The 10,826-nt window shown below is 52.2% G+C and overlaps 1 protein-coding gene across 4 annotated transcripts in view; it reads left to right on the top strand.

Annotated features, from left to right (window-relative positions):
* The first annotated feature begins 4,043 nt into the window (after positions 1–4,043).
* The window catches only part of AGRN (agrin), a 118,922-nt gene continuing 112,139 nt past the window's right edge, over positions 4,044–10,826 (top strand). For 3 of the 4 annotated variants that reach the window (XM_054085682.1, XM_054085683.1, XM_054085685.1), the window contains exon 1: positions 4,045–4,511. In XM_054085682.1, the coding sequence (XP_053941657.1) occupies positions 4,332–4,511 (180 nt within the window). In that variant the 5' untranslated portion in view covers positions 4,045–4,331. Of the gene's footprint in view, positions 4,512–10,826 lie in introns of all 4 variants that reach the window. The other variant, XM_054085681.1, reaches the window with a different exon arrangement.

Here is a 10,826-nt window from a genome sequence, read left to right on the forward strand (position 1 = left end):
TGCTTTTGGGTCAAATGGCAGAGAGATGCTGGTATGAAAGTGCTGAGTGCAGCAGGAGTGTCTGTACAGTCGTTCTGAGGAGGCAATAACTCGCAATAAATGAGAGACCTTTACAGAGTTACTCAGCCTAACCTAAAAGAAGCTCATTTGTCTGTGCCACGGGTTGTTAAAACTGGAAAAAAATGTTCAAAGGACATGAAAAAAAATTAGAATCCTGTCAAAAACGTGACAGTTGCTACAGCTGGAGGGAAAAGCCCTGGTCAGGCAAAGCCTTAGCCTGGCTGTTGACCTCAGATGTGTAAGAAATGCTGTGGAGTGTGCACAGCTGAAGCTTGCCGAGGGCTGGGAGTTGGACTGGTGGCTACAGGTCAGCGTTGCTCAGTCATCTGGTGCTGGCAATGGTCTCACAACACCAGAGGGCTTTATGAAACCGCTGGCTGCTGTAACGACCTAATCGAAAGCATCACAGTCCTCTCTTCTCCCTCTCCTCACTCCTCTCCTCTCCCTCAAAAATTTAGGGCCTTCCTGCAAGAAAATCTAGGAAATCATAGAATCATGGAATGGTTTGGGTTGGGTTGGAAGGGACCTCAAAGCCCATCCAGTCCCACCCCCTGCCATGGGCAGGGACACCTCCCACTGGATCAGAGGCTCTGAGCCCCATCCAACCTGGCCTGGAACACCTCCAGGGATGGGGCAGCCACCACTGCTCTGGGCAGCCTGGGCCAAGAAGGACCCAAAAGCAGGCAGAGGTGTCATAAAGCAAAGAGGACACAAGTCCTTGTCGGTTTTCCAAGACCTCTTGATTTTTCAGGGTCCTACTGAGCTTGTCAGCTTAGTTTACTGGCAGGTTTTGCAAGCCCCAGGTTTACAATAGCTGTCTTGTAAAGAGCCTGGACAAACCCCAGTGATTTCTTATTTGTGTCACTTACTCCATTTATTTATTTGGTGTGCTGAGTTGCCAAATAGTTTGTTGCAGTTTTCCCACAGAAAGATCAGCTTCTTGGCTGGTTCCTCCTCTTGTCAGGGTGAGGCTGCGGAGCAGAGCGATACCATGAAGGATTGTGCAGCTCCACACGGGTTCCCAGTGCACATTGTCCCTAGGAGAGGTATTCAGAGCCACTGCACTCCTTTGCTCGCCTTTTAGTGCCATGCTTTGAAAAACCCAACTGCCCTGTCTGCATGAACTTCATTAAACCTGCACATGGAATTATAAAATCGTAGAACCACCAGGTTGGAAAAGATCTCTGAGATTGAGTCCAACCATATCTATCTGCCACTAAACCATATCCTCAAGTACCTCATCTACCCATCTTTTAAATCCCTCTAGGGATGGTGATTCAACCACCTTCTTGGGCGGCTGCTCCTGTGCCTGATGACCCTTTTGGTGAAAAATCGTTTCCTGATATCCAGTCTGACTCTCCCCTGGTGCAGCTTGAGGCCATTCCCCCTTGTCCCATCACCTGTCACTTGGGAGAAGAGCCCATCTCCCTGCTCTCTACAACCTCCTTTCGGGTAGTTGTAGGGAGCAATAAGGTCTCCCCTCAGCCTCCTCCAGGCTAAACAACTCCAGGTCCCACACAAAGACTTACCATCCTGGGGTAAATACATCCAAAAAGTTGGTAAAATGCATTTTTCTCTTCGCAGCTTTGAAAGCAGATGGTGAGGCAAGGCCAGAAGGAGAGGACTAACACACAGAAAATAGTACAAACGTAAATAATATTTCCCCTCTCCTCTTTGCAAAGTGTGGGCGCAGAATATTGTAGCTGGTTTCTTCCATGTTGGACTGAGGTTGTTTCTGTGATTTACACTCGAGCAGCGCTCGAGGAATACAATAAAAATTAATAATTAAAATAGCAAAAATAATCTGCCAGGCACTGAAATATTTTTAGCTGATTGCTTGAGTTTATAATAGCAGCAATGTAATAATGGAGTCCTTTTTGTTAAACCTCTGCTGTTTAACAGTGATGACTGCGGAGCCTGGACACCACATTGCTCTTGGCTTGTGATGGAATCTCCCCACTGCAGCTGAACGCGGCCCCCTTGCCCCTCAGCCAGAAACCATACATTTCAGTGAAGTTTTTTAGTAGATACAGGCAGAAAATCAGATGTAGAATCACAGAATGATTTGATTTGGAAGGGACTTTAAAGCCCATCCAGTCCCACCCCCTGCCATGGGCAGGGACACCTCCCACTGGATGAGGGGCTCCAAGCCCCATCCAACCTGGCCTGGAACCCCTCCAGGGACGGGGCACCACCACTGCTCTGGGCACCCTGAGCCGCTGCCTCACCAACCGCAAAGGAAAAAAGTATTTTTAATATCTCATTTCCATCTCCCCTCTTTCACCTTAAATCCATCCCTCTCACCCTATCCCTGCACTCCCTGACCAAGAGCCCCTCCCCAGCTGTCCTGCAGCCCCTTTCAGTGCTGGAAGCTGCTCTAAGGTCTCCCTGGAGCCTTCTCTTCTCCAGGCTGAACAACCCCAAGTGTCCCAGCCTGTCGGGTACGCAAGGTGCTTCAGCTCTTGGATAATTTTTGTGGCCCTATACATTGTGTATCTTGCTTTGAATCCCTTTGCCCTGCACCACCTTGTCCTCAATGAGGGAGAGCACAGGGACTTGTTCTTTCTGGGGTTTCTACAGGAGACAGGTGGGTTTGGGTGAGGAAAGCCTTGCCAGGTTCCCCGCAGACCTGACTATGTTGTGGGCCACTTTCTTCTGAAAACCACAACACTAAAGCCCCCACCGAGGTCATTAAATCCTGTGTGCTTGTGAACAGGCAGCCCTCCTTCGGTGCTGAGCAGAAAACTTAGTTTTGTGGGTTAGAAATGGAAGCTTTGAGCAGAAGGGGACCTGGCAGAGGGCATGAGGTTTACAAGAACAGCCCCAACACTGAGAGCAAAGTCACTGTGCAAATGCCAAGTGCCTGGTTTAAGGGAGAACATGCACAGTACCCCTTCCCTGTAAAACCCCCAGCAGTTTTGATATCTCCAGACAGATTTATGCCATCTCTGGTATTTCATCCTCTTCAGGGCAGAAAGTAGGCTTGGACAGCATTTTGAACACTCAGTAAGATTCATTTATTCCTATCTTGTACTTAATTTCTCTTTATGTTCCAGGGGAGAGAAAAAGGACTGGCACACACACAATTCTAGCGGAAAACAGAGCAAATAGCACAAAGAGCACTGCTCAAAACTTAGAGGACGGACTTGGGGGATGGATGGTCACCGTGCAATGCAGGATGCTGCTGTGTATGGCAATATGCTCATCAGAGAAAGACACGGGCACCGTGGTTAAACTTCACCCGCGATAGGTAATTCACCCCCTCGGCCCTGGGTCACAGACACGGCTTGTTTAGGGCCATCAAGTAAAACAGCCTTGTAAAACGCCTCTGGGGGACGGCTAATTTATGGAGGGGTGAAACAATATCCCTCCCCTGGTGCCACTTAACTTTTCATTTTATATTTGCAGTGATTGCACATGACATCTGGAAAAATTGCCATCCAGTCCCTGGAGAAAGCCAGGGCAGGAGGTCACGGTGCTCCAGGGGCAGACGCAGGCCATTCCACCCCTTCCCAAGGTGGGGGAGCCCCGAGCACCATCTCCCCCCTGGGAACACAGCAGAAGGTGATGGACCAGGCGTGGGTGAGGGGTGGAGGGCTCGTGGGAGCTTTGAAGCAGGGCTCCCCAGCTGCCCGGAGCCTCAGTTTCCCCCAGAGGGAAAACAGGAGCAGCCTTGATGTGCCAAACGTAAAGCTGGGGGGGACAGGGAGAGAAGCAGGGGAGCGCTGGGACCTTCCCCACCGCCCCCTCCTGCGCTCCAGGGCTGCGGGAGCGGGGCGGGGGGCAGCCCTGCATCCCTGAGCATCCCTGGGACGGGAGCCCCCGGGCGGGGGCTGGGGAGGCAGGGAGCCTCTCGGCAAGCGGTCCCTACACCTTTAAAAGTCTCCTCACGTTGGCGCGCTGATTATCCATTAACCTGATGCGAGCTCCCTTTCCTGGGGGTGGCGTCCTCGGCAGCGCCGCAATAAGAGCCGGCGGCAGGGCTGCCTCCCGCCCCGCTCCCTCCTTATCAGCAATTCAGATTGCATGCAAATCTGCGGGCTTCCTTACCGGGGGGCAAGGCAGAGGACCGAGCTCCCCTCTCTTCGAGGAGGGGGGGGAGAGCGATATCTCCTCCTCCTCCTGGGATTTTCTTCCTTCTCCCCTCCCCTGCTTTCCCCTCCCCTCTCTTTCTTTCCTCCTTTTCACCTCCTCGAACAAAAGTAGCCCTTCTCTCCTCGCTCGGGCGAGCGGAGCCGCTTTGTTTGCCCGCACCCTCGGGGTTCGGGGCGATGGGAGGGCGAGCGGCGGCCGCCCGGGCTCTGCTGGGCGTGCTGGGCTTGGGGCTAGCGCTGGCCACTTGCCCCGAGCGGGAGCTGGAGCGGAGGGAGGAGGAAGCCAACGTGGTACTGACGGGCACGGTGGAGGAGATCATGAACGTGGACCCCGTGCACCACACCTACTCCTGCAAGGTAAGGAGGAGGGGGAAACTTTCGGCTACATGTGGTTCTTATTGTATGCGCTGGAGCTTTGGTGTGTAATTATGTATTTTTAGCCTGCGGAGGCTCGCCCTGCTGGGGCTGTGTGGAGCGGGGAATCTCGCAAGGTTTGCTTTTTATGGGCATTTCTCTCCTTTCCATCATGAGGAGCTGACTCTCAACTTTCTGCCCTGGCAGGGTTGAGGTGTTGGGAGCCGCTCGGTGGTTTTGCGTGTAGCTCCCTGTTTACTCTCACAGCGTCTTGGAGTTCCTTTAGCTCAAGCTATTGTTTAACTACGAATCTGGCCTCTGGCTATGTTTTTTTTTCCTCCCCCCCCCCAAGCTGAGAGATGGTAAAGTACTGAGCAACCTGAAATACCATCCGCCTGGTTGTCAGAAAACGTGCTGTATGGCTTTAACCCTTCCCGGGGCGGCAGTCTCACTTTGGGAAGACTCTCTGCTTGCATCGCTTTATCCTCTTCTGCTCATCCTTAAAAAAGTCCTGTGGTTAGTGGGAAGCGGAGCCTGGGGTGATGGCAGCAGCGTGTTTGTGGGAGAGAATGGTTAACTTTATACCATGGCATTGCCCTCTCTTCTGGAGCATCTCTCAACCCACTAAACTACTTGGAACAGCTTCTGTCTGTCCAGCTGGTGCCCAGTGCTTCACGCTCGCTCCCCTCGCGATGCTGCGCTGTACAATCTGTACCTTGCTCGTGTAAATTAGATCCCAGACCCTCCAGGCTAGAGCACGGACCGTATGTTTGCAGAGTGTCTGGCACATCTTGGGTGCTATGTTGAAAACTAATAAGCTGCTGTGAGCAGCCGGTGTCCTGCGGCAGCTCGGGGCACATATGGTTGGATGGACGTGGGCCACCTGACGTTGGGGCAAGAAGGCAGGAGGTGGTCCAGGGAGGCCAGTGATGAGGCAGGAGTGCTCAGCTAAGAAATGGGGCTCTTTCCTCCCACTGCAGACACTCAGCAAGGTGTCTGGCTAGCATCAAAATCCAGGCATCGTCTTGCGGCATCAGAACAAGACTCTGGGCCAGGAAAACCGTTTTGCCTGGGCTCCTGTGGTGGGAAACCTGCTTGCTCAGCAGCTCTGCCTTTGAAAGGCTGCAATCAAGTCCAAGTAAGAGCAGCTACGGAGCAATGTGTGGGGAAGAACCTGGTCTGCAGGTGGTGGCTTTATTTGAAACACAGTTTGCATTGCTCAGCTTGGGAAGAGAGGCTCTTGCCTGCTTTTCCACGAGCCATCCCAAGCAAGGCCGTGCGGGTGGCTTGTGCTACTTTGGGTTTAACTGTGGGATTTTGCTTCTGCTGATTACTTGTGTCATAAGAGCACCTGAAGGCCAGAACCTGCCCCCCAAGATACCTTTCCAGTCCTGGAGTCTTTTAAAAGAAAGTAAAAGGAGAAAAACCTCTCTTTGCCATGCCTTGCCATGCCTTGCCATGCCTTGCCATGCCTTGCCATGCCTTGCCATGCCTTGCCATGCCTTGCCATGCCGTGACATTAAGGAGTTTTCTCAGAACAGTGGCTCTTCAGTCCCTTTTACCTTCACATCACTCTTTTCTATGTAATTTCTAATGGTGTGCTTACAGGAAAAAGCTTTGAAATGGGTCTTGGGGTGTCTTAAGGACCTGAAAGCAGGTAAATCTCTCCTAGCTGTGACTTAGCAGGGCATAATGCTTATGATTTGTAGATGTGTAGCTTTGCAGCAGCAGCTGGCCTGTTTTACTCCAAGATCTCTCCATGTATTGAAATCGCTGTGGTTTCTGCTGATGCTGGGTTGCAGGGTTAAACATATTTGCATTTTGGGTTGGTTTGGATTTTTTTACCAAGCACCTAGATTCCAAGAAGGGCAGTTTGGGCATTAAACCTGACCAGTGGCTCCCACTGCCCTCATACCAACCCTGGTGCCCTGTGAAGCCAGAGTGAGCCAGGATGCTGAAGGGATCTTGCTGGTGAGAAAACACGTGTCTGCCTCCTTGCTGTCCTATTCCGGTAACTGTTCCTTAGGCCCCAGGGTTACCTCCAAATACCACAGTTATCTCTTGTCAGGTTCTTCTTTATCTGAAGAGGAAAGGCGAGGGCCAAGTGTGCGGTAGGAGTTTCCTAGAGCCCACACCCAAAATAGCGAGTGTTACTGGTGCTGGGTGGTCTGTGAATATCTGAGGGTGCTGCGTGAGGGTATTGTTCCTCCTGGTTAAACTCTAAACCCTCCCAGCTGAAGCCTTTGATAGATGAAGATAAGCACATTACAACTCAGAAGAGATGTGAAGTTAATGTTAAACACCCTTCCTTAGCTACCAGCCATTCATAGATGAAATGAATAATAAAGAAGAACAGGCTGACAGAACTCTCAAAATTGATTCTGAAACTGGTTCGATGTGCTGCTTTACCAAGGGATTTGACATAGGAACAGGGGTGCTGTGCTTGCTCCTTGCTTGCTCTTCTTCCCAAGCTTGCGGTTCTGCCACTCGTCCTATTTACAGCCCGTTAGCATCGTCCCTTCCTGCTTTTGAGTCTGTGCGCCTTATTCTGCTCTGACCTGATATTTATGGGGAAAGCTCCTATTTATAGGACACATACAGGTCCTATACGTGCTATAGGAAGTGTTGAAAAGGATGTGGATCCTGTTCCAAACAATAGAGCCCATATTTTGGGGAGTTACAGGGGCAATTCTCAGCCAGTTGCTGGGGGAGGTGGGTTTGTTGCTCTGCAAACTCCTAGGGAAAGGGGAGCTGGCTTCTGCCAGGGGAAGACACAGAGAGTGACCAGCAAGGGGAGAGGGATGACGTGTGGTCAGGAGGGAAGGATTTGGCAGGGCTGTGTGTGAAGCTGCAAGCAGAGCCGATGCTAAGCCGGTGTTCTTCATCTTTAAGAACTGCCAAAATCCAGTGGCGACTCTTTTGACTTCTGTTCAGAGTGACAGCTGTCTTCCTGAGGAGAGTATGTTCCGACTTCTTATCTTTCTTTACAAGACCAAGGCTGGTGTTTCTGAAAGCATCTTCCTGGCAGGAATTCATGAGCACGATGCAGGTGGTCCCTTTCCCTGCCTTGGGATGGACCCCCATGGAACATTGGACAATCCTTTTACGTTCTGGTTTTAGACTACACTTGCAATATACCCTTGGAAGGATCTGCTTAAATAAAGTCTTCACTGTTCTTACTCTGCCTCCCTGTAGCTGCCAGGAGTCTTGTAAAACAGTCTTAATCCAGTGTTTTATGCGCTTGCTGGCGAAGGAGAGCGAGTTCTGCTATAGGGAAGGGACCTCTTGGAACTAGGTTCCAGCCTAATTTTTTTTCTCTCTCTCCCTTTTCTTCTCGGATCCCGATGGAGCCGGTGAGTCACCAGTGACAAAGTCTTAATTGTGTGTGATGATGAATGGGATGCCCTACAGGTAATTGCTCGGCCTTTGGTGCCTTCACGTCCCTTCATTATGGAGGATAAGGGTGGAGAGAAAGCTGGTGGACTCTGATGTTGCTTGCGAACGCTGTGGCCTGGCTCTGAGGTGCATGACTAGAGCAGCCATGCTAATTAACTCCAATTACCATCTGCTTCAGAAGCAGGGGTAGGTTTTAGCCCTTCTCTCCCCACCCCTTAGACCTAGCTGTGAAAATGCCCGGCTGCTACCTTTCAGCACAAGCCTCGGGCTGTGCTCTCTGCCTGCCTGGCTTATTTTTTTTTTCCCTTTGTCTCCTTTGTGTTCCTGGGGTTTTGCCCTGGTTGCCGGTGCACCTCAGCTCCTGGCAGCCAGCGCCTGCCCTGCGGCTGCTGCCGAGCCGAGGGGAGGTGCGGCTCCATGAAGGTGTCTTGACTTGACCGTGGCGAGGAGCACAACCACAGGGAGCTGTGCTGCTATGAAACGCTGGAGAAGCAGCTGGTCCTGGGTGAAGGAGCGAGGAGGCTTGCACTGAAGCTGTGCTCCTTAGCGCCCTGCCTCCTCGGCTCCCCTGTCTGCAGGCCCCAGCCTGGCTCTGAAGAGCTCCTGCATGTGGTGGAGCAGTTGCCTCTGTGTCCGTACTGGGATTCCTGCAAGAGCAGAGGGTAGGAAAGCAGCCTGTGGCAGCTACCCCTCCTTGCCATCCGAATCTCCCTCTGTTTGCTTGTTCGCTGCCATCTCACTCAAGAAAAAAGCTCGTGCTGGTGGGGCTGCCTATAACTGAGCAGTCAGTTTTTCATACAGGCTGCTTAAAATGGTTTGGGTTGGAAGAGACCTTAAAGACCAGCCTGTTCCAACCCCCTGCCATGGGCAGGGACACCTCCCAGTGGATCAGGGGCTCCAAGCCCCATCCAACCTGGCCTGGAACCCCTCCAGGGATGGGGCACCACCACTGCTCGGGGCAGCCTGGGCCTCCCCACCCTCACAGGAAAATATTTCTTCCTGAGAAGAATCATCTCGATCTCAGTCATCTCAATCATCTCAATTTCAGTTTAAAACCATTCCCCCATGTCCTATCTCTGCACGCCGTGACCCAGAGCCTTCTTGGGCTGAAATAGGCGGCACAAATGGCTTTGAAGGCACTGCCTCTTCAGGTCCTTCTCTTACCCCTGCCCAGCAGTGAGTGTGGACTGAGGAGAGCCCGTGTGTCGGTTCCTGCCTGTCCTTGGGTTGTGGCATTGCTTAGCACTGGCCTGAGGGGAGCTGACTCCGGGAAGACAAATGAGGGCATGTGAGTACGTCTCCAGCTGACCTCCCCACATCTGGGAGCAGCTACGGCATGTGCAGCTTCCATAGAGGAGTTGTCACTGTGGTGTTTATACCTGGGGTGGCTTTTGATCGTGGGTATGGAGGAGAACAGAGCTCACCTCCATAAAATACAGTGGCTGTTGGCTGGATCACAGGACCTGCTGGGCTGTATGGGGCTGAGACCCATCAAGTTCAGAGTCCTCCAGGGGAAGGGGTGAGAAGTAGTAGAGTCTGAGAGTAAAATACGCTCCTAAACTTTGTTCTTAACCTTCAGTTACACACGTAGGGTACGGCGGCACTGAATTCATTCCCTTTTTCTGCTTGACAGGTGAATTCTATGCTGAGCAGGAGGGTCTCACGGCAGCTTGTTTGCTCCTGTGGTGGTGGGAATGGTCCAGAGGGGCACCTCCCTCCGGATCAGGGTGCTCAAAGCCCCATCCAGCCTGAAAATGGCTCATTCTAGAGTGGAATAATGTCTGCTCTGTGCTTTCCTCCTAAACTGTAACAGGTTCCCCCCCACCCCGCAACTGCTATGTCAGGCACAGAAGCTGTGGTGTGAACAACTGTCTGCTTCCCTGACAGCCCTGGTGTCCCCAAAGGGTGAGAGAGAACCTGTCTGCCTGTGAGCATCCTTCCTCTGCCCCTTGCCATCCCTTCAGTACTCTTGAAGTACGTATGTGCGTGCCTGTTTCGGAGAGAGGGGATCAGGAGCCCCCTTATCTCTGAGCCACCACCTCCCTGACTGCCTTGGTGCTTGGCACGGTGCGCTGAAGGGCTCTTTGGGCGGTGGAGACAGCTGGAGAATGCAGGTGACTGGGCACTCCGGCTGCGGTAGGAGGGGAGATGCTGATGGAGAGTGTGATAAAGCGTGCTCTGAGCGTGCCAGGCCAGAGATGGCTGCGGTCACAGCGATACCCATGCACTGCAGCCGCCCTTGCTCCAAGCTGAAACCTCAGGCAGCTCTCTGAGCTGTTCCCATCACATGCAACTCGCCGACTCGGCTCTGCCTCATGTTCCCCCTGCAGTGGAATTGCTGGAGGAGGATTTCTGACCTCTTAAGAGTGGATGTAGTGTCCAACGTGCACTAAAGATTAACTTTAGGGCTGATTTTTCCCTCCTGTGTGCGAGTTTTGGGCAGTTTGCTGCAGAGTGTGTCACTGGAGAGAGATTGCCTTGTGGTTATGCACTGCTCTCGCTTTTCTTAGGCCGGGGGACGAGCCAGCAGTGAGGTCCAGGGAGGCTGCTCTAGAACCACTGGCAGTAGAAGAGAAGACAGTGGGACTGCTGTGGCCAGGACTTATTTTAGTTCCTGAAATTTGGTTGAGTGAAAGCAAATGGGCTTCTACTGCCAGATCCTCCCATGTGTTTTAGCAAACCCAGTCTGCTAATGCAACGGTTCTCTTTAGCCGTTTATAGGAACATAAATTGCCTTTGACATCTACACTGAGTGTTATCTGCTCTGACTGTCGTCTTCCCAAGGCACCAGTGCCTTCTCAGAGCCAGAAGACCCCCTTCTTTCATTCACCCCACCCACCTGCCTCCTCCTGCTCCGCTTTTAGGCTCCTCTGTCACTGTTCAGAGCCCCTCTCATGGACAGATGGTGCTCTCTTTAGCTGT

The sequence above is a fragment of the Cuculus canorus genome, chromosome 21, assembly GCF_017976375.1.
Source record: "Cuculus canorus isolate bCucCan1 chromosome 21, bCucCan1.pri, whole genome shotgun sequence".
NCBI lineage: Eukaryota > Metazoa > Chordata > Aves > Cuculiformes > Cuculidae > Cuculus > Cuculus canorus.